This window comes from Dipodomys spectabilis, unplaced genomic scaffold, assembly GCF_019054845.1.
Source record: "Dipodomys spectabilis isolate Male_0828 unplaced genomic scaffold, ASM1905484v1 ptg000017l, whole genome shotgun sequence".
Taxonomy (NCBI): Eukaryota; Metazoa; Chordata; class Mammalia; order Rodentia; family Heteromyidae; genus Dipodomys; species Dipodomys spectabilis.
The window spans coordinates 9,714,482-9,737,900 of record NW_024870694.1 but is presented as its reverse complement, the minus strand read 5'-3'; the positions used below and the strand labels follow the sequence as shown (position 1 = coordinate 9,737,900).

At 42.9% G+C, this 23,419-nt stretch overlaps 1 protein-coding gene across 5 annotated transcripts in view; it reads right to left on the bottom strand.

Moving 5' to 3' along the window:
* The window catches only part of Rubcn (rubicon autophagy regulator), a 67,848-nt gene that overhangs the window by 3,085 nt on the left and 41,344 nt on the right, over positions 1-23,419 (bottom strand). For 3 of the 5 annotated variants that reach the window (XM_042670119.1, XM_042670084.1, XM_042670091.1), the window contains exons 8-19: positions 23,125-23,237; positions 20,519-20,729; positions 20,081-20,182; positions 15,951-16,025; positions 7,679-7,739; positions 7,022-7,154; positions 6,237-6,382; positions 4,558-4,622; positions 3,922-4,160; positions 2,883-2,944; positions 2,340-2,493; positions 157-250 (exon numbers count right to left, since the gene is read on the bottom strand). In XM_042670119.1, coding sequence (XP_042526053.1) covers positions 157-250; positions 2,340-2,493; positions 2,883-2,944; positions 3,922-4,160; positions 4,558-4,622; positions 6,237-6,382; positions 7,022-7,154; positions 7,679-7,739; positions 15,951-16,025; positions 20,081-20,182; positions 20,519-20,729; positions 23,125-23,237 — 1,455 coding nt within the window. The remainder of the gene's footprint in view (positions 1-156; positions 251-2,339; positions 2,494-2,882; positions 2,945-3,921; positions 4,161-4,557; positions 4,623-6,236; positions 6,383-7,021; positions 7,155-7,678; positions 7,740-15,950; positions 16,026-20,080; positions 20,183-20,518; positions 20,730-23,124; positions 23,238-23,419) is intronic. The other 2 variants (XM_042670101.1, XM_042670110.1) reach the window with 1 other exon arrangement.

Here is a 23,419-nt window from a genome sequence, read left to right as displayed (position 1 = left end):
GCCTCAAAACTAAAATCTTTCTTTGCTACTAGGTCTCCTGAGCAGCTAGGATTACAGGTGGGCCACCAGTGTGTGGCTTAAACCAAAGAGGTTGTTCCTATGTAGTAAATTAACTGTGTCCAGCCTTGTATGCCCACTCCTAGCTCCAAACCTCACCTTCACAGGTCCGGCACTTATGGAGCTCAAAAGGAAAGATGATGTCATCTTCATTCTGACAGAACTCACAGATGAAGCCCTTGGCTTGGCAGAGCTGCAGAGGAAAGAAATCACAAAGTGAGGAGCTGGTACAGGAGGGTAGACTCCAGAGATGGGCAAAATGTAACTTAGAACTATGAGTGCAATTGATGAACTTTACTGTTTACAGGGAAGAGAGTAGGCCTGGGCTTAGCATGAGCCAAAACAGGCTCAGGGCTGCAATGCTGGACCAAGTTCCAAGGAAAGGAGAGGAAAGAGACCCAGCATGTTAAGGAAGACAGACAGTGCCTACATCCTCTCCTGTGTGGAAGCTAGGCATGACAAAATGCAAGGGATTAATGCATTTACACACCAACTGAGTAGAGGAAGGCATACTTAGAGAAGGAATCCAAAGGCATAACTCCTAGGAACAACTAAAGTACTGTCTATCAAAACAAATACCATGAAATGGAATCTTTTGTGTGTGGGAGAGAGTTACAATAAAGGGGGCATAGGAATGGAGGGAAGAGGTGTGAGCAGTTGCAGTCATTGTATTCAATGTACGTAATGTAAAAAATAAACAAAGGCAGTTATTGTATTCAATATACACTATGTAAAATATGAAAGATGCAACTTGTAGGTTGGGATGGGGGGGGATGGAAGGGGGAGGATGGGTGACATCAAGAAGTATTGCACTAATAACCCAACTTACCAAATTGTAACCCTTTATAATAATAATTAAAAAGAAAAGACAGAGGCAGAGGCACAGGCCTGAGAAGCCCCTACCACCAAAGGAGCTTCTCAATGAAGAGAGAAAAAGGATGGTCCCACCAAGGGCTTCCTAAATCCAGTCTGGGTAATGATCTTATTTCAAAATAGAAACCACCATTACTAAAGTTAAAATGTGAAAACTGAATGTTTTCCCCAAATAATACCCAGCTTCAAGTGAGATTACAATTCCCTCATCCACACATGATTTTCCACCTGTGCCCACCTCGTGTGTGTGTGTGTGTGTGTGTGTGTGTGTGTGTGTGTGTGTGTGTGTGTGTGTGTGTGTGTGTGTGTGTGTGTGTGTGTGTGTGTGTGTGTGTGTGTGTGTGTGTGTGTGTGTGTGTGTGTGTGTGTGTGTGTGTGTGTGTCCTGGGGCTTGAACTCAGGGCCTGGACACTGTCTCTGAACTTTTGTGCTCAAAGCTAGCACTCTATCACTTAAGCCATAGGTCCATGTCTAGGTTTTTGGTGGTAAATTGAAGAGTCTCACGAGGCTGGGAATGTAGTTTGGTGGTAGAGTGCTTGCCTAGTATGCATGAAGCCCCAGGTTCAATTCCTAGTATCACATAAACAGAAAAAGCTGGAAGTGGTACTGTGGCTCAAGTGGTAGAGTGCTAACTAACTTTGAGCAAAAGAAGCTCCAGGAAATTACCCAGGCCCTGGAGATGGAAAGACCAAAAAATAAAATTTTTGCATTTTTAGTAAGTTGAATATATCACAAACAATAACAACTTGCACTTGTAGAATACTTAAAGCTTACAAAATGTCACACTGAGGATCACTTCATCAATTCCTCTCAAAACATACAAGGGGAAAGGACAATGAAATAATTATATTCAAATCAGATACAAGAAAACTGAAGCACTTGGGATGCTGAGGCAGGAGCATCGGAGTCTGAGGCCTACTTGGTCTACAGAGCAGGGTCCTGTTTCACAAACATAACAAGGCAAAAAGGGAAGTTATTTCTTTGAGTCACAATGATTGGCAATAATAAAGCCAAGACTCAGATTAGAATCCCTTTCCAGACTGAAATGAGGATTGTCCTGCCCACATGTGACAATTTTTTAGTGAAGCCTGCTCAGTCTTTCTCAGAGCTACCCACAGGCAATGCCAGCACCAATTCCTCTTCGAATACTTGTATATATTTGTGTTTTTGAGACAGGGTCTTACTATGTAGCCCAAGCTAGCTGTTTCCCAAGTGCTTCTTAATGAATTGGGTGATTTCACTGTTCACCAACCCAGAGAACAGCAGCCCTTTAGAGCTACTGTCTCTCTTAACTGTCCACTGGAGCTATGTTTCTGTTTCTGGAACTAAGTAACAAGAACCCTAGGCCCACCCCACTCCTGTATCCCTAATTAAGGGCTCAGTTGTATGGCAGAGTGACATTTTCTCACCATGCAGCGCTCTACATGGGCAGCCCCTGCCCGGGTGAGCTCGGCCAGCCGGGGCCCCAGCTCTCCCTTCTTGGTTGCAATCAGGTCATTTACTGAGTACAGGTGGAGATCCTCTGTCAGGTGGCCAGGGACTGTGTCAAAGGAATCCAGAAGCCTACAGGAAATGAAAGCAAGGAAGTGCAGGAAGGAGATGAACATTTTGGATGGTACAATATAGAAGCAAGAGAGATAAGCTAACGCAGGCAACAATGAGCCAGCCCAGGTATTTCAGCCCTCACCCACCATACGCCTGGATGACAGAAGTGACATATTCATAATGCCTGCAGACTGGTGGTGGTTTTCAATAGAAAACTCAGATCTCTCCTCTAGGGAGGACACAGATACAATTATTGCCCTGGCTTCTTGTTTACCTTTTCTTTTTGTCATTTGTGCAAAAATCCTTACTCTTCTTGTTCATGTAACATTAGAGCCAGCTGCTGAGACATTATCTCTGTCAGAGATAATAGCTCAGCCTGGGGACCCTGGCCACCACATAAGACTTACTCTTTAGCCAGTCGGCATGTCTTAAACATGTTCTTCATGTGATACAGCTGGACCCGCAACAGCTGCAGAGAAAGACATGGGAAAGGGGTAGAAATGAGGACAGAGTTGACTGTTAGAAGGGCCAGTTAGTGCCTTCAGACTCTGGGACCCAGGCGCTTTGCATGCATCCATCACCCTCTGCCCCTCTAATTTAATAACTCTCTTCAAAGTGAGCTCCAGCTAGGGAAGGTGACTCTGCTAGGTCAGTCTACCCAGTCACACACACAGAGCTGGCAACAGCTAAGAACTCTTGAGTTCACATTCCTATGCTATTCTCTCTTCTGTAATGTTTCTAGGGGAGGGAGAAATTCTGCCTTTGCCAGTTTGAGGCTGACTATACAGGTAGTTGGTAAGTGTAGAAAGAAAGTATCTATGAAGCTGGGATTATAGTTCAGTGATAGAGTACTTGCCTAGCATAAGAGATAGGGGAAGATAGAGATAGAGAGAGGGGAGATGGGGAGGGAAAAGGAGAGGAGAAAAGGAGAAGGAAAGGAAGGAAGGGAGAGAAAGAGAGAGAAAAGTATACAGGCGGGGCTGGGAAGGTGGCTCAGTGGTAGAGCGCTTGCCTTGCATGTATGAGGCCTTGGGTTCGATTTTTCAGCACCACATAAGCAAAAAGAAAAAAGCTGGAAGTGGCGCTGTGGCTCAAGTGGTAGAGCGCTAGCCTTGAGCTGAAGAGCTGAGGGACAGCGCCCAGGCCCAGAGTTCAGGCCCCACAACCAGACCTCCAAGAAAAAAAGAAAAAAGAAAAGTATATAGGCAGAATATGAATGATGAAATAACACGGTATAACGTTCCTAAGATCTTTGGAAACCTTGTATGACCAGAAGGGGATGAAGAGAGAGAAGAGGAAAAGGTCTTTTATAGCTTTTTCCCCCCCTAGAGCTGAGGACCGAACTCAGGGCCTAGCACTCGCCAGGCAGGCATTCTTCTGCTGAGCTAAATCCCCAACCCCTAGGAAAAGGATAAAAATCCATGATAAGGATTTCAGAGGTCTTACCCGGACTTGATTGAGCAGCTTGACCTTCCTATAGAGGGCACTGTTGATATCCTGCACATTGAAAAGAGGATCATTCCAGATCTTAATGAGCAGGTCCTTGGAGAAATTGCTGATGTAGTACTTGCTGAAGTCCCACTTGCGCAGAATTCGGCTGGGGATGACCATCTGGGCATTCTCATGGCAGCACTGACAGAAATACTTGCCCAAGTACTCACAGTACCGCAGCCGCTTGATATAATCTGGAAAAACAAGAAAGCCAAGGGCCAGATGTGACTTTCCCACCTAGGAGTTAATGAGGCAGCTCTGCTGATCCTTCAAAAGACAGTTCTTGGCCTTTGCCCTCTTTCCACCTCTATGTGAGCTCCCAAAGCAAGAAGCAACTCATATAGTGGGGCCCGTGTTTCTCATGTCCCATCCTGAAAGCCACTGAAGAAACAAAACCATCAGAGTTGGTGGGGCTTAGCTGAAATGACCCAATTTTATTCAGTATTCCTGAATATGCTACCAGATGATTTCCCTATGATTGCCTGTGCTCCTGCCTAGCAGGAGCAATTTCCCCAATTCAGCCCCGTTATCTCCTCCTACTAGCTCTGATAGGAGTGGAGAGGATGTAGCATAGCAGTAAAAACTGCTCACCAGGATCAGTGCGAATGCCACAACCTGCGCAGCGGTAATTCTGTTTGGCCACAGCAATCTTCCTCCTAAGGAAGGCAAAGGAAAGGGGATTGGCAAACAGCAGTTGCATGGGGGCATTCACATACAAAGAATAGGGCATAAAAAGACTCTAATTAGGTACAGGATGAGAGAAGACTTCATCTATCTTTCTTTTTAAAGAATTAGATGGGGCTAGGAAGGTGGCTGAAGTGGTAGAGCGCTTGCCTTGCATGCCTGAGGCCCTGGGTTCGATTCCCCAGCACCACATAAGCAAAAAGAAAAAAGCCGGAAGTGGAGCTATGGCTCAAGTGGTAGAACGCTAGCCTTGAGCTGAAGAGCTGAGGGACAGCGCCCAGGCCCAGAGTTCAGGCCCCACGACCGGACCCCCCCCCCAAAAAAAAAAGAATTAGATGGCCGGGCACTGGTGTTCTTGCCTGTAATCCTAGCTACTCAGAAGGCTGAGATCTGAGGATCACAGTTCAAAGCCAGCCCAGGCAGGAAAGTCCCCGAGAATCTTATCTACCATAAACTACCAATAAACCACCAGAAAACCCATGACTGACAAGCCAAAAAAAAAAAAAAGAATTAGACAAGCTGGGTGCTGGTGGCTCATGCCTATAATCCTAGTTATACAGGAGGCTGAGAGTTGAGGACTGTGGTTCAAAGCTAGCCTGGGCAGGAAAGTCTGTGTGACTCTTATCTCCACTAAACAAAAAGCTTTGAGCTCTGGCTCAAAGTGGTAGAGTGCTAGCCTTGAACAAAAGAAGCTCAGAGACAGTGCCCAGGCCAAGTTCAAGCTCCAGGACTGGTAATACAAACAAACAAACATACATACATAGTCAAAATGAGCCTATGAGAAGAACTAATTCAAACTGAGAATTAGGAAGTTCTGACTTAGGTAATATTAGTGACTCTTTTCAATAATGAATCGCATTAAAAAATATAAATGTAAGGGATGAGAACAGTAAAAAGAATAATTGACAATAGGTGAGAAAAACACACAGCTATCATTAAAAGAGAGAGAGAGAGAGAGAGAGAGAGAGTCCAGTGAGCTCACAAATTATTGTTTGTATAAAAGCCATATTTCCAGTTAGCTCTGGAAGGAATGAGAAGATTCAAAGAAAGAATTTAAGGACAAAGATGGATAAACCACTTCAGCTGTTTTTTAAAAGGTAGAAGGCATTATGAACTTATTATTTACACAATTGTTGAAGTACAAATACAGTGGTAGTACAAATGTACAGTTCAGAGACTGGTCACCAAGACACAGGTTGATATACACATTCTAACTGTGTTTCCTGCAAGTGATGATGGGTATTAACTATTAGGTAAGAACCATCACAGCCACTCTTAATGATCTGGGAAGACTCCTTTCCGCACCATCTGGCAGACCAAATCAGCATGCAGTGGCATCATCCTGCACCATCCCTCTGGCACCAGTATCTACAATGCTCACTTGCAATGCAGGGTCGCACACTTGCTATGCCAGGTCGCTGCTGCTGGCAGCTCACTGAGAGGGGAAGCCCAACTCTGATCTTTGTTTTCAAATGAACAGAACTGGTGGGCAGTCTAACTGGAGGTAGAGTCAGGATTGTGAGAAGACAGCCCCAAAATCCACAGGGTATATCCGTTCCCCAAGAGCACAAGCATTGGCTACTCACGTTGGGGCTGGGTGAACATTAAAGATGATCTGAGGCCGGGGCGGAGCCCACTCCAGGTTGCCACGGACTCGGATCCTCAGTTTGTAGATGTCTGCATGCTGCCCATCATCTGGTGAGATGGGCAGTGAGTCAGGGATGGGCAGGAGCTGCAGGAGGAAAGCACAGGTAAGCTCACATGAACGTCTGGGGGAACATGTATGCCTGACCCTTCTGGCCATAACAGAAGCATAGTTAATAGGAGACACGTCAGAAGCACCACAGAGACTAAGAGCTGCAGGGAACATTGGCCTCAAATGAAAAGCACCAGAGTCCTAGGAAAGAGGGCCTGGGTTCTAAGAATGGGCCTAAGAAGCAAAGGGTTCTAAGAAGCAAATGGGAATAGGATCTTAAGGGTGGTGGCACCAATTGCTGATACTGTCCCTGCACTCACCTTAGGACCCTTGGTATACTAAGGGTCCTTATGTCTTTCAGAGTCAACTATAGAGCAAAAGCCTGAACAATTCACATCAGCAGTGTCTCAAAATTGGCCCCAAAGCAGCACTCCTATCTCTAGGTTTACAGAGTAGTTACATGGAATAGGTCAGTGGAAAAGCCATCATAACCTGTTTTGACAACTGCTAAGGAACGCCTCACCAAGCAAGCATTCACTCAGCCATTCAACACATCTGTAATGAGTAAGGAAGGAAACAGATAGGCCCATTCCAGACTGAGGCCAAGGAAGGCAGGAAAAGTAATCAGAGAGGCTCACGGCCTCCAGGGCAGAGAAGAACGCTGAGCAAATCTACCTTCTGAGGGGCGTCATGCTCTGGAACTAGCCACTCTAGCTCGGAGGCTGCTGGAAGCTGCATCCCCTCAAACTGCTTCAGGAGCCCCATGGCTACTGCCTCGGCAGATGTGGAGTGCAGGAAGCAATGCGAGCTGGAACAGAGAGCACCAAAGAAAGCTAAGCATGGGAAAGACTTGAAGACTCCATCATCCCTTCAGGGTCTGACTATTCATGCAGTGATTTGTCAGCTGAGGAAATACCTGTAGCACCCCTATCTGTTCAGCCTGTGTATTCATCTTCAGATTCACATGTACAGTGAAAAATACCCTGTTTTAATAGATTCAAATCTCCCTTGCCCTCATTATATGGCACTGTTAGTCAAGGACTCTGGGACTTCCTTTCTCTAACCTTCAATATCTTTACCTTATAAATGGAGGCTATAATGCCTGTTTATGAAATCAAGTGAGGAAAACTGCTTTGTGGACTCTAAAGAGCTATTGTATCTACCAGAAGAGCTAGTTTAGATGAATGACCTGCTGTCTTCCTTTCTCTGGGTCACCACCAGTGGGCAGGCCCCTCACTTGAACTTTCCCTCTAACCTTTGCCATCCATATGCCAAGAACCAGGTTTGTTGCTCCATATAACCCACAGTTATTAAAGATAAAACAGAACTCACAAGGACTGGGAGTGAATGGAAGACTTGCTGGTGGAGGCCACTCTCCTCCTGATATCAGCATCTAAATGGAAACCAGAGATAAGAGGAATGGGAATGGGGAAGGGGAAGGGGAATGGGGAAGGGGAAGGGGAAGGGGAGGGAAGGGAGGAAGGGACACTCTCAAGGGGTATTGTCAGCTAAGACCTCAAGGGAGCAGCCAAGTGCTACAATCTATGCATGATAAGGAGCAGGTGAAGCTCTAAACACAACTCCTAATTGGTTCTATTCAAGTCACAATTAGGCTGAATTAGTGACATTACACAGCACCGAGAAAGTTAACAGTGGTAATAAATCCAAGCAGAAACACAAACTCAGATTTGGTGTAAAGCAGTGAAGAGAAAAAGGAAGCATCCTAAGGCACATTAGGACACAAGCCCTAAAGGCACAAACACAAAGTAATGACTCAAGTATCTCCCAAACTCTGGCATGGTGGTGCAGGCCTTTAACCACACAGCATTTGGGAGGCTGAGGCAGGAGAATTATACATTCAAGGTCAGTCTAGGCTAGACAGAAAAACCTGGTCTTTAAAAGAAAAAAACAAAAACAAAAAAAAACAAGCCGGGTACTGACGTCTCATGCACGTAATCCTAGCTATTCAGGAGGCTAACATCTGAGCATCTTGATTTGAAGCCTGCTTGGGCAGGAAAGTCCGTGAGATTTTTATCCCCATTAAAGCACCAAAAAAGCCAGACATAGAGCTGTGGCTCAAGTGGTAGAGCACTAGCCTTGAGCAAAAGAAAAAAGGAAAAAAAAAGCCCTAAGTTCAAGACCCAGAACCAGCACACAAATAAATAAAATTAAGCTCCCAGAGGTAAGAACTCAGATCTGCTTTACAGGTAAGAGGTTCATCACTAATGTTTGTAGAATTGAAAGGTTGCTTCTAATTTCTTACCACCTTTGCCATTACTGCTGAATGTCAGAAGTTTTCTAGATCCTTACTGAAGTTTCATGAAAGAGTTCCTGTCTGTTCCACTGCACAGGACCAAAAGGAACCTCTCTATGCCTTGGCGGCTCCCTGGAGATGCCAGGAAACCAACAACTCTTCACAGAGATAACCTACCTGCTCTTCACTATAGAAGTCTCCTATGAAATTATCGGAAACTCTCACAGACTTTCCAAAATCTATTTTTGACATAGGGTTTTGAAATAGATTCCTAATAATGATATACCTTAGCCTCCAGACACCAAAATACCTTCAGTGGAGTAAGGGGTGGCCCACAAAATACAAAAGTCCGTTCTAGGAAGGCATATGGGGCCTAACCAAGTCATGAAAAGACTGTTGATAAATCCCATCTCTCACGTCCTTCCAAGCCCAGTGAAAAGGCCTTTTTTTCTTAATTAAGCCTACACAAGGATCAATTTACGATGTCTGAGCCTATCACCACAGTTCTAGGCTTATATGGCATCACTCCAAACATGGCCATAAGTAGCTCAATTGTTCCTCATGTTTCAGCTGGATGGAGATTTTCTCTTTTTTTTGGGGGGGGGGGGTCTGGTCATGGGGCCTGAACTCCGGGCCTGGGCGCTGTCCCTCAGCTCTTCAGCTCAAGGCTAGCGCTCTACCACTTGAGCCACAGCGCCACTTCCAGCTTTTTTCTTTTTACTTATGTGGTGCTGAGGAATCGAACCCAGGGCCCCATGCATGCAAGGTAAGCGCTCTACCACTGAGCCACCTTCCCAGCTCCTGGATGGAGATTTTCTGTACACACAACCAGGTTGTTAAAATTTCTTTGTAAGGAAGTGGCTCTGTGGCTCAAGTGGTAGAGTGTTCACCTTGAGCTGAAGAGCTCAGGGACAGCGCCCAAGCCCAGAGTTCAAGCCCTACAACTGACCAAAAAAAAAAAAAAAAATGCAAAAGGTAAAAATTTCTTTGTAAGAAAATGAGATTGTATCCATTTCTTCTTTTGAAAACACAGTTCTGTCCAAGAGCACATACTCAAATAATCATAGTGAGCAAAGCAAAATCTAGTTCCTAATGCAGTACCAGTTGCCTATTTGCACCATAAATAGTGCTAATAGAAAACAACAACAACAACAACAACAAATCTAGGTAACAGTATATCAGAGTTTCAAAGACTATCTGGTTTTCAACGATCATTTGGGTAACACCACACATAAGTCTCCCCTTGTCCAAGTCACCCTCAAAGTGCTTTGCAAATAATAGGCTTTCCAAAAATATTTCCTCAGCAAATGATTTATTGGCTGAAAGCAGTGAAAAGCTTTACAAATTTCATCTTGTGTGGGAGAAATACTAAAGAAAAATGAAAGAAAATCTTAGACAGATACCCTTCAATTAGGAGCTAACCATTTTTATTACTTTTAAGACTAGAGGAAAGATGAGAGGAAACACTGCACCAGGGAGAAGAGGTAGGAGATAATTCATCATTGCTAAGGAAACCAGTTTCCATAAAACTACAATTATGTGCCACATAATGATACTGCTGTCAATGGTAGGTCATACATTTGACAGGAGTCCCTTAAGGGTATATTGTCTAGCCACAGAGTAGCTATCTTAGTTTGTGTAAGAATGCCTTATCATATTCCTGCAAAATCATCTAATGACACATTTCTCAGAATATATCCCTGTATTTAAACAAAATATGACCATATTTAGCAGTTCTTCATCCACACACAGAGGAAGACTTTTTTCTTTAAATCATGGAGAAAAAAACTATTCTTTTTAGAACCTATAATTAAATCAGACTTCATCATATTTGATCACCAGAGGTACAAAGAGATCAGCGTTATGTGGCAGGGGAGTAGAGGACTATGCTGCTTAGAGAAGAGTTATACCCTGGGTGGATAGAGGGAGAGCACTATCTGACATGAAGAGGGACATAGCACTTGACATTTATCGCATTCACTAAGGCTCTCCTGGGCCTGCACTATGTTGCTTCGCTGACTTTCTGGTTGGTTCCAGCAGATGACTAAGTTCATGTGGGTGGAATACTAGTTGAAGATGTGGATAGATATAGAACAAGGTCTAAGATAATTTAGGAGTAAATAGAAAAGAGGCAGTTACTAAATGGATGGATTAAATGTACCCAAAATAACAGCACTTGAGAAAGATCTCAACTTCCAGTGGAATTTAACATGATTATGAAACTTTTTATTGATCCTCTGACACAAATATTTTTCCTAAAGTACTGATGTTAAGGCCTCACTCTATAGCTACAATAGGGAAATTATCATTGCTTTATTAATAAGAAAAATTAGGGCTGGGAAGGTGGCTCAGTGGTAGAGCGCTTGCCTTGCATGCCTGAGGCCCTGGGTTTGATTCCTCAGCACCACATAAGCAAAAAGAAAAAAGCCGGAAGTGGCGCTGTGGCTCAAGTGGTAGAGCGTTAGCCTTGAGCTGAAGAGCTGAGGGACAGCGCCCAGGCCCAGAGATCAGGCCCCATGACCGGACCAAAAAAAAAAAAAGAAAAGAAAAGAAAAATTAGAAAATGGAAAAACAAACAACAATAATGAAGTTGCCTGGCATTGGGATGACCAGCACAGGAGGGAAAAGCTGGGATACAACGAGGAAAGGGGTGGCACTGTCCAAAAAGAAATGTACTCATTACCTGATTTATGAAACTGTAACCCCTCTGTATATCAGCTTTATAATAGCAATCAAAAAAAAAAAACTAAACAAAAAACCTTTGGAATTGACAAAATCTGAAAAACTTTATTAAAATAACTGAAGTCTAGGAAATGGCCATTTTCATGTTGGTTTCATCCTGTTTTCCTTCCAGCAGAGAAGGCAATACCTCTAAATTTTGTGTAATTACTAATTCAAAGAGAAAATGTCAAAATGGAGAACTATTATTATCACTGTATTAAGAGGACAAAAAAAAGTGTTTAAAACTAGGATAGAAGGGGGCTGGGAATGTGGCTCAGTGGTAGAGTGCTTGCCTTGCATGCATGAGGCCCTGGGTTCTGCATGCATGAGGCCCTGGGTTCGATTCCTCAGCACCACATAAGTAAAAAGAAAAAAAGCCGGAAGTGGCGCTGTGGCTCAAGTGGTAGAGCGCTAGCCTTGAGCTGAAGAGCTGAGGGACAGCGCCCAGGCCCAGAGTTCTGGCCCCAAGACCGGACCCAAAAAAAAAACAACCAAAAAACAAAAAACTAGGATAGAAGAAGCAACTGATTACTTGAATTCGATATAATTTAAAAAACTTGTCAAAACTAGAGCTTATGAATGTTCCTCTTTATATGCCAGCTATTGATTTATTAAGCTTTAGTCACGAATCTGCCCTTCTTGTTACTCAGTCTGTGATAGTGGAGCTGGGTCCATAAACATTTCTTTGGCCCACGTGTACAACGTTAAGCTTTATCACCAGAGGGCACTGGAGTGACACTGAGGAGGAAGGAGGCTCTGTGGCAGTACTGACTTCTCTGAGACCTGGCTTCTCTCTAAGACTTCCTGGGACAGCTTTCAATGGGTGCCAGAGGCTCAGCACCTCCCCAGGAGCTCCATTTCTCAGTACTGCTGAGTTCTGAACCCAGACACCTCTCCTGGCCACTAAGAATGGTTTCACAGTGAAGGGTGGTGGCCTGGCAGCTCCCTGTGGACAACACCCCATGACAGATGCTATCTCAGACAGTTCTCTCTGCAGCTTCAGAGCTTCCCTACTGTCCAGGGAGCCAGGAGATCTGGATCTTAGACCTGGTCCTCTTTTATATTTGTTCCTTCTCCAGCCCTAGGGAGACTGACTGACGTCAGTATCTGCCCCTTCTGATGAGTCTCTAGAGTTGTTTTTATTCATTATGACCCAATCTACTTCAAACCTACGTTATGGTTCTTTTTTCTTTTTCTCAATACTGATGTTTAACTCAAGAGTCTCACACTTGCTAGGCAAGTACTCTACCACTTGAGCCATGGCCTTCCAGTCCTTTTTTTTTTTTTTTCCTAATGAAGATAAAAACCTCTTGTTTCCATTTCCTCCTCCAGGCCTTTTTTGCTTTAGTTATCTTTTTGGCCTTGGACTTCAATCCTCTACATTTACCTTTGGCAAAGCTGGGATTCCAAATACATACCATATAGTCAGCTTGTTGGCTGAGATGGGATCTTATTTTTTGCCCAGTCTGGGCCTTGAACCATGATACTCTCAATCTATGCCTTCTGAGTATCTGAGATTATAAGGATGAATCATCATAGTTGGCCCAATAATTCTTTTTTTCTTTTTTTTTCTTTTTTGTCAGTTGTGGGGCTTGAACTCTGGGCCTGGACACTGTTCTTGAGCTCAGCTCAAGGGGAGCGCTCTCACTTCCGGTTTTCTGATGTTTAACTGGAGATAAGAGTCTCACATACTTTCCTGCCCAGGCTGCCTTCGAACCATGATCCTCAGATCTCAGCCTCTTGAGTTGCTAAGACTACAGGCATGAGCCACAGGCACCTGGCTCCAATAATTCTTAATATTAAAATTTTCCTATTCAAATTATTGTGTGATCTCTGTCTTCTAGCTGAACGATTTTATTTTATTTTTGTCGGTTGTGGGGCTTGCACTCTGGGCCTGGGTGCTGTTCCTCAGCTCTTCTAGCTGGACCCTTTTAGATACACATATACAGAGGACTGAAATTCAAAAAGAATCTACAAAGAAAGTAGAGAAGAAATAATGGAATAATTAATCCGCAAAAAGGTGGAAGTAAAGGTGTGGCTCAAGTGGTAAAATGAAAAAGTTAAGTAGGATTGTGAGGCCCAAACTACAAAATACAGGAGGAGAAGGAGGAAGAGGAAGAGGAGGAGGAGGAGGAGGAGGAGGAGGAAAAGAAAAGAAAAGAAACATACCTGAAAACCTCTGTATATTGGCTAGAAGATTAATAGTGAGCGTAATGGGGTTTTTGTTGGAAAAAAAAATGTTACCAGTAACAAACCTGGTTAAATGCCAGAAACATGACAAATAACAGAAAATCAAAAGAAATCTAGTGAAAAATAAACTGAAAATTGTTCTTCCATAATTGGGAATTATATGTAAAAGGAACATATAACTTAGGTTACTATTTTTTTAATTTTTATTTTGTCAGTAATGGGGTTTAAAATCAGGGCCTGAGAACACTGTCCCTCAGCTTTTCTTTTTTTTTTGTCAGTCATGGGGCCTGAAAACCCTGGATGTGAGCACTGTCCCTCGGCTCTTCAGCTCAAGCTAGCGCTCTACCACTTGAGCCACAGTGCCACTCCTGGCTTTTTCTGCTTATGTGGTGCTGAGGAATTGAACCCAGGGCCTCATGCATGCAAGGCAAGCACTCTACCACTGAGCCACCTTCCCAGCCCCCTGAGATTCTTTTGCTTAATGCTAGCACTTTGAGCCACAGTTCCACTTCCAGTTTTTAGGTGGTTAATTGAAGATGAGAGTCTCACATTTTCCTACCCAGCTGGATTTGCATGTCACTTCTCAGATCTCAACTCCTGAGTAGCTAGGATTATAGGAGTGAGCCATCAGCATCCAGATAGGTCACTACTTTTGAGAAAGACTTCTGATTACTGTTCTCTTACCATGTGTTGGGAATGTTGGAGGACAGATACAGCTGTATTTTTGTTTTAAAAGACTTCAATCTTGGTGTAAACCCCATCACTATGTACAAAAATTGTAAAGCTCCCAAAATTGAGAAAGGAAAGATGCTAGGAAGACCAAATAAGGGTATACCACCTGGGAGAAGCAGAGTATATGCACACCAGCAAAGGACTGTGGCTACAAACACATTAGAAACCAGTTACCAAGTGGCTTATGATAATTTAACTCAAGCAGGAAAGACGATGTTGGAATTCTGATAGTTCAGGAACAGAGAAAAAGAAACCTCATTCCTTTTCTTTCTCTAAATCTTGATATCATTTCCATACTGTCTTCAAATTCTAGTGGCTAGCTGGGCGCTGGTGGCTCACGCCTGTAATCCTAGCTACTCAGGAGGCTGAGATCTGAGGATCACGGTTCAAAGCCAGCCCGGGCAGGAAAGACTGTGAGACTCCTATCTCCAGTAAACCACCAGAAAACCGGAAGTGGCACTGTAGCTCAAGTGGTAGAGCACTCGCCTTGAGCTGAAGAGCTGAAGGACAGTGCCCAGGCCTAGAGTTCAAGCCCCACGACCGACAAAAAAAAAAAAAAAATTCTAGTGGCTGACACTATTAGCAATCACAAACTAAAAGGTTTGAGTTTTCTGTGGTTTGTGTCTTAAAACCATTGGGAATAGAAAACTGTTAATCCCACCTACAGAAAGCCTCTTTGAATAGTAAGGCAATTAGTAAGGTCAAACATTTATAGCAGTGACTCCTAATGGTGTATAAAGTACCTAGAAGAGATAGCTTCTGGAAACTGCTTCTGAAAATTAAAAACTCTAAAGATAAAGTAGGTTTTGGGTCATTATAACTTGCTTTTGCTGTCTGAATGTAAGCCAGCAGTTCAGCTATAGGTTTGAACTGAAGTTTATTTATTTATTTATTTTTTGCTGGTCCTGGGGCTTGATCTCAGGGCCTGGGCACTGTCCTGAGTAGGGTGTGTGTGTGTGTGTGTGTGTGTGTGGTGTGTGCGCGTGTGTGTGTGTGTGTGTGTGTGTGGTCCTGAGACTTGATCTCAGGGCCTGGGCACTGTCTCTGAGTAGGTTGTATGTGTGTGTGTGTGATCCTGGGACTTGATCTCAGGGCCTGGGCACTGTCCCTGAGTAGGGTGTGTGTGTGTGTGTGTGTGTGTGTGTGTGTGTATGTGTGTGTGTGTGTGTGTGTGTGTGTGTGTGTGTGTGTGTGTGTGTGTGTGTTTCTAAAGGTTAATGCTCTACCACTTGAGTCACAGCTCCACTTCTGGCTTTTTGTTGTTAATTGGATATAAGAGTCTCCCAGACTTCTCCTGCCCTGGCTGGCTCTGAACTGCAGTCCTCAGATCTCAGCCTCCTTGAGTTACTAGGGTTACAAGTGTGAGCCATGCCCCCCCCCCCTGCAGAACTGTAATTCTTTATCTGCCCATTCTTTCCTAAACTGTCTATTTACCTCCATCTGCCACAAGAATACTTCATCTAAAATCATCACTATAGGAAGGATCCACAAAGATAACACAGGGCTGCTGGAGTCATATGAGAGATATCTGAATGAATTCAATAACTGGCTTTTTGTTAGGGCCTAACTCTGGTGCTTCCAAGTGAGTTCTCCAGTCCAGGTAGTCTCAACCTTGACAGAAATCCCACAATCAAGTATGTACAAAAGCTTCTGCAAGCACTCACACACATGCATCTATAAGCACATCACATTTTCAACACAGGCTACCTGAGAACATGGAGGCCATTGATACTGAGAGTCCATTCTTTGATATGTGAGTCAGGTTAGATCCTTCGCTACCATCTGTGCAATAATAATTATAAAAGGGGCCCTTTAGTTAACTTTCTGACAGAAAATAAACTAATGAAATACATTTTGGGGATCAGGACCTGACTACTGTTCCAGAAAATGAAATGGCATTTAGGAAGTTACTATAACGTGGAAGGTGGTTACTGCTACTTGCTAAAACCACTGCATCCTCAAGTTTCTCCTAAGACACTGCTTCTCAATCAGGGCTCATGAGGGCACTATCTGGAGACACTGTTACTGTTAGGTAGAGAGAAGGGTACTACTGGAATCTAATGGATAGAGGCAAGAAATGATACTAAAGATCTTACAGTGCCCAAGACAGTCCCTTACAACAAAGAATTACAGGACCCAGATGTTGAGAAACCATCTTTAAGGACTGCTATTTTGAACCCAACGAGGAAATTGTTCACACAACAGCAATAGTTTCCAACAAGAGTGCACTTCATAACTCCCACCAGGCAGCTTTTTCTAGACTAACTAGCTTCCCATGGCTGCTTGCTTTTCCACAAGCAACATTTAGTCAAGTGCACTGTTCCACACCCACTTAAACAGCAAGCTGTGAATTTACCTTGTTATTACATGCTTGAAATTCTGCAGCTGATTCCAACCAGAGGGAGGAACCCTCTTATTTTCTTCTAATTTGGAGATCAAGTCAATCACAGACTGACATAATAATAAATACCTATTTGGCCCTTGAACCTGGTTCCTTGCAGAGAACTCCCCAAATCTTTGGATTTTTCTGAGTGATAGCAGTGTCTTTAACATTTAATTTTTCGTAAGAAGTCCCTTCAATTAAATCTAAGTATGTACTAATGAAATAACTCCTTTTTGTTTAATCTAGTTTGGAGACAGTCTGACTATATATAGCCCAGACAGCCCTCAAATTCATGATCCTCCTGTTTCAGCTTCCCTAGTGCTAGGATTACTAGTGTCAGGCACCATGCTTGGCTTGAAGTGATTAATTGGCCCTCCAAAAGCTTCAGAATAAGCTGACACCAGTGGCTCACTCTTGCAAGCCTAGCTACTTAGGAGGCTAAGATTTAGATGAGGATTGTTTGAGATGGCTTGAAGCCCAGCCCAGGCAGAAAGGTATTTGAAACTCTTATCTCTAACTACCCAAAAGCTGGAAGTGGAGCTGTGGCTCAAGTGAAAAGAGAGATAGCCTTGAGCAAAAAAGCTCAGTAAGGGCTGAGAATGTGGCTCAGTGTTAGAATGCTTGCCTAGCATGCATGAAGCACTGGGTTCGATTCCTCAGTACCACATAAACAGAAAAAGTTGGAAGTGGTGCAATAGTTCAAGTGATAAGAGTGTAAACCTTGAGCAAAAGAAGCTCAAGGACAGTGCTCAGGCCCCGAGTTCAAGTCCCAGGACTGGCTGGGGGGGAGGGTCAGTGACAGTGCCTGGACCCTGAGTTCAGGACCTAGGACCAACACACACACACAAAAAAAAAAAAGGAAAGAAAAAGAAAAAAGAAAGAAAAAAAGCTTCAGGATGGGAGCTGACCACTAGAATAAGCCTCATAACTTCAGTCTCCCTGTTAGTCCAGACAGAGAGAAGAGTTGAAGATCAAGTTTAATTACCAATGGCCAAAGATTTAATCATTCATGTCCATGTTATGAAACCACAATGAAAATCTTTGTAACACCTGGTACCAGTGGCTCATACCTGTAATCTAGGTACTGAGAGGCTGGGATCCAAAAGATTTTGGTTTAAAGCCAGTCTAAGCAGTAAGGTCTGTGAGACTCTTATGGCCAATTAACCACCAAAAAGCAGGAAATTGAACTGTGGCTCAAGTGGGTGAGTGCCAGCCTTGATCAAAAAAGCTAAGGGACAGAGCCCAGGCTCTGACTTCAAGTCTCTTCACTGGCATACACAAACACACACACACACACACACACACACTTGCAACTACAAAATTGGGGAACTTCCTGACAGGCAAACAATATACTGGGTGAGTAGTGCACCCCAATTCCATAGAGACAGAGTTGCCTATGCTCAGTCTCTTTAGGTCCTTATTCAATATACCTTTCCATGAGGCTGTTTATTTCTACCTTTTATATAAACCATAATCATTAAGTATAGTAACTGTCTAGGTTCTGTGAATCATTCTAGAAAATTATACAGCCTGGGTAGAGGCAAGTCATGGGAATTCCTGAACTTGTAATCAGCAGGGCATAAGTGTGGGTGACTCCACTTGTATATGGCATCACAACGATGTTGTGAAACTGAGCCCTTACATCGTGGATCAGTGCTTGTGTAACTGTCAAATCAGAATTGGAGGATACCAAGTAGTGTGTGAGAACTGGAGATGTTGCAGGAAGAATCATAGAAAGGAAGAAAAAAAGGTTTTAGTTTGCTTGGTTTTGACTGTATTAGGGTTTGAATTCAGAATGGGCCTTGTGCTTGCTAAGCATGCATTCTACCATTTGAGCCATGCCTTCAGTAACTTTTTTTTTCAAATAGGGTTTCATGCTTTTTGCTTGGGCCAGCCTAGACCACAATCCTCCTCCTTATGTCTTCCACATGGCTAAATTGTTTGCTGAGAGAGGGACTTGCTAACTTTTTGTCTGTGCTGTCCCCACACTGTGCTTACTGTGCCCACCTTAAAACAGGAGTTTGAAAAGTGACTATTACTGCTATCACTAGCAATCAGGTACATTACTGTGAATAAAGAAAGAAGGCTTCCTGGAGACCTGGAAAATATGTTGTAAAATCTAACCTTTTTCTTTTTTGGTGGGGAGAAGGGGGTGCTGGACCTGTGGCTTGAACTCAGAGCCTAGATGCTGTCCCTGAGCTTTGTTGTTCAAGGAAAGTACTCTACCACTTGAGCCCATAACTCCACTTCTGGCTTTTTTTTGGTAGTTTAGTGGAAAATCTTACAGATTGTCTCAGCCTCTTGAGTAGCAAGGATTACAGATGTGCACCACCAGTGCCTGACAAAATCTGAATTTTTGAACGGGGAAAAAAATCTGGCTACTTCATCTAGAGGTCTTGGGGAGATGAACCCACTCTTTACCATACAACGAAAGATCTATTCATGGTCATGTTACAGTGTAGTTGAATATTATAGATATAATTCATCTCTTTAAGGAAATCACTGTTATATCCATAAGAAAGTTTTCTCCTTAATTGCTTTTTTTGTTTGTCTCACAGTCTTACTGATAGTAACTTTAGGAAGCCCATGAGTTGCAGGAATGGGACATTAAATTGACTGGATCTATGTGCCATTCCAGATGGCCCTTGCCTTCTCTATGCTAATACTTCCAACAGCAGTAAGTCCGATTCTGCTATGCAACTCAGCATTAACAGGGCAGAAATTAAAATTCTACTTTGTAAATGTGTTGGTATTATTTTCTCTTTTCTGGTTCCCCTTCAACGATTTCTCATATCCTCAGGATTACCATAAAGCTCCCTTTGAATAGTTTGAGGCAATTTCAGTTGCGTTATGGAGCACATAGCATGCCATTTCATATGGCACAGATCAGCTAAACAAGCTAGAAGGAAGCTGGGAGCAGGTAGCTCATGCTTATAATCCTAGCCACTGAGAAGGCTGAAATCTGAAGATCATGCTTCAAAGCCAGTTCAGGCAGGCAAGAAAGTCTATGAGACTCCTATATCCAATAAATGACTCAGAAAATGCTGCAAGTGGCCCTGTGGCTCAAGTGATAGAGTTCTAGCCTGGAGTACAGAGAAGCTCAGGGAACAGAGCCCAGGTCCTGAATTCAAGACCCAGGACCAGCAAAAAAAAAAAAGCTAGAAGGAGGAATCAGAGTGAGAGTCTAAGAGAAAGATGGAAATGAGGAAGAAGCACCATAGTGACTTCCCACCACGTCCAGACTACCCGTGACACTCCCCTTCACTCACTGTTCTTTTCTTCTTAAACTTGAAAGGAATTCTTTTTTAACAAGAGAAGGTATCCCTTACAGTAACCCACATTCCATAAAAGAACATACTGAAGTCTGCTATTCAGGGAGTTTCTCAGCCTATGATTCCAAATTGAAAGAAACAGTAATAAATAAGGCCCCCTGTAACAAAGTGTCATTTCTTACCTTGGATTTCAAATTCATCAACATCATCAACCGAGCCAGAGTCCGAGAACTGTGCAGAATCATGAGAACTGAACTGAGAGCTGCTGGAGGTGACTCGAAAGCCTATTAAAATAATAGTAATAATAATAATAATAATATAATAGGATAGAGAGGAGTCTCTTACTCCTTCCATGTAATATGTAAATATGTAAATAGGAGGTACTACTATTTGAAAAGTAAATCTGAGATTAATTCTCTTAGCTCTCACATTAGTTTTGGAAGGAAACTATACCTTTTTCTTTTTCTTTTTTTGGCAACACTGGGGTTGATGTCAGACCTCACCCTTGCTAGGCAGGCATTCTACCACAGCAGCTACGCCCTCAGCCTCTGGGAAGCTATTTCTAATGTAGGAAATGAAGTTGTGAGACAGAAGCCAAACTGTTCATGGGCCTAACTCACTTCCATGCTCAGCCTCCTGGTACACAGGGAGCAAGTTCTTGGTGCGGATCTGCTGGCGCCGAAGGCGGATCTTCTGCTTCAGTTCCTGGATCTCTCGATCACTGTCTTCTTCCTCTACTTCCTCCTCTTCCAGGCACTGGCTCATCATGTTGCATTTCATCAGCTCAATGGCAGCAATCAAGGATTCTGAGATGCTGAAGTGGGCATTCTCCTGGAGGAAGAGGAGCATCACAGAAATTGCTTGGCAAGGAACTAGAAGTAGCCAACACCTCACTGAACACAATGAGAGGCAGCAGAGCTCCCAGACCTGCACTGCTCTTAATGAAAACATCAGGGGAAATGCACATAGCTTCTGTGTGGAACGCAAATGGCCAGATTTTCTTTGTTCTCTTACGTGAACATGCCTGTCTCCTCCCCTAGTCCACTTTCTACATCAAAATGAGAAGAGAACTCAGCTAGTTGACCCAAGACCTCCAAATGCAAACCTTAATTCTTAGTGCAACCTCATTTTTACTCTAACAAACTGAAAAAGTCATCAAAGTATACATAGTGTGAATTGGTGGAAATGGAACAACTCAGAGAGAACTGGTTCACAGATCTATAGCATATGATTTAAAATATGAACAAACAAAACCCATAGCCAGGTGCTAGTGTCTCAGGTCTATAATCTTAGCTACCAGCCCAGGAAGAAGTCTATAATACTTTGTTTTTTTCGGTCAGTCGTGGGACTTGAACCCAGATCCTCAGATCTCAGCCTTCTGAGTAGCTAGGATTACAGGCAAGAGCCACCAGTGCCCGGCTCTAGAATACCTTTATCTACAATTAATCATCAAAAAGATGGAAATAGAGATGGTAGAGTGGTAGAGTGGTGGAGTATCAGCTTTGGCCAAAATAGCCAAACAAGAATGCAAGGCCCTGAGTTCAAGCCCTAGTACTGGCACAGCAAATAAACAAATAAAACCCCTCAATTCTCCTTAACTAGTATAGGAATAAACAAAATCCCTGATACTGAAGTAGTGAGTATGTTTAGCAACCCAAAGTTCAGGCATTTCTGGCAGCAAGCCCTTTTTCACCACTGTTTGTGGCTTAAATCTTTGATATTTTTCTTTATTTTTTATTAGCATATATAGTAGCTGCTCAAGGAGTTTTATTGTGACCTTTCCATACATGCACAGAATATGTCCTAATCAAACTGACCCCTTCTATCACTCCCTTACTCCCTCCCTTTGTCTAAAATAATTTCAACAGGTTTCATTGTTCTATTTTTATGTATACAAATAAACTACTTCGATTACATTTACCCACATTTACCTTCTCTATCCACCCTTCTCTTTCCTGCTGGTACTTCCCAAAAGTCTTCAATATTTTTAAATCCAAAGACACTGGACACTGTAAGTCTTTTTAGTGTTTGTTTCTTTGTTTGTTGGTACAAGAATTTGACGTCAGAACCTTATGCTTGCTCAGCTGGCCCTCTACCACTTAAGCCATGCCTCCAGTCTAACTTTTTGTTTTCTTTTGGTTATTTTTGAGATTGCGTCTCTCAGAATTTTCTACCTGGGATGGCTTTAACTGTGCTCCTCCAGATCTCAGCCTTCTGAGTAGCTAGCATTAGCCTGGTTCATTTTAGGTTTATCTTATACACACAATTCATTCTTTATAGCTGACTAAGCTGACAAAGCCTGGGAATAAAATCTTGAAACAGAGTTAATAAAGTTATTTTTCAGTTTAAAAAGAAAATGTGGGAGAGAGCAAGGGAAGGGGTGCAATTGTCCAAAAGGAAATGTACTGATCACCTAACCTCTTCATATATCACCTTTATAATAACAACCAGAAAAAAAGTGGTGAAAATGAAATGTCAGTGTTTATTATCATAAAGATTTTGTTGTTATTGTTGCTGTTGTTGGGTCCAGTCCCTGAACTCTTTTGCTCTAGGCTAGTGATTTACCACTTTGAGCCACAGCACCACTTCTGGTTTTCTGATGGTTAATCGGAGATTAGAGTCTCACAGACTTTTCTGCCCAGGCTGGCTTTGAACGATGATTCTTAGATCTCAGCCTCCTGAGTAGCTAGGATTACAGGCATAAGCCACCAGTGCCAGTCAATAAAGTTTTACTGAAACAAACACACACACACACACACAATTAAAAAAACAGAAGAAAAAAGACGCCTAGTAATTTCAATGAGGCTCTTTTCCAAAATCATATACATAGATATGAAACATATAGGTAAATGTACTCAACCAAGATAAGAGTGCTTTGTAAGCTACAAAGCGATGGGTATTATTTATTACATATCTGAGCCTTAGAATAACGTATAGAAATTGATTCTGAAAATAGTATTTATGTGAGGTTTTAACAACAAACAAGCAATTGAAGTCCAAAATGTTTCTCAGCCCAAAGTAGTTTCTAAGATAAAAATCACTATTATTCTGGACTCAACAAGAAAGTGTGTAACAGAACTTGTTGACCTTGTCTTTACTGCAATCTATACCCAAATTATACCTAAGTCTCTGTTGTGCCTGAAACTTCATTTGAACAAACAGCACCACTGACCCTCAAGCCAGCTCTCCAAGCACAAGACCTTCATTGGCTTCTTCCATTGCTCACCTTTTCCAGATCTGCACAGCTGCCGAAGTCTTGCTCAGAGAGGTAGCTGATGAGAGATTGTCCTTCTGAGGGTCTTCGGAACATGCCTTCTGAGCACAGGTACTGACCACCCTCTGAAGGAAAATGGGAAGTAGATGTAAAAAGTTCTGACTTGAAGTGCAAATCTGTAACAGCCATGCTTCTTCAGGAAAAAGAAGAGCAAATCCTTCGGATGACTTCATCTCTAACTGTGCTTTCAAGTCTCTCAGCAATGAGAATTAGAATTGGAAAGAAGATGTCTATCTTCTAGTAAAAT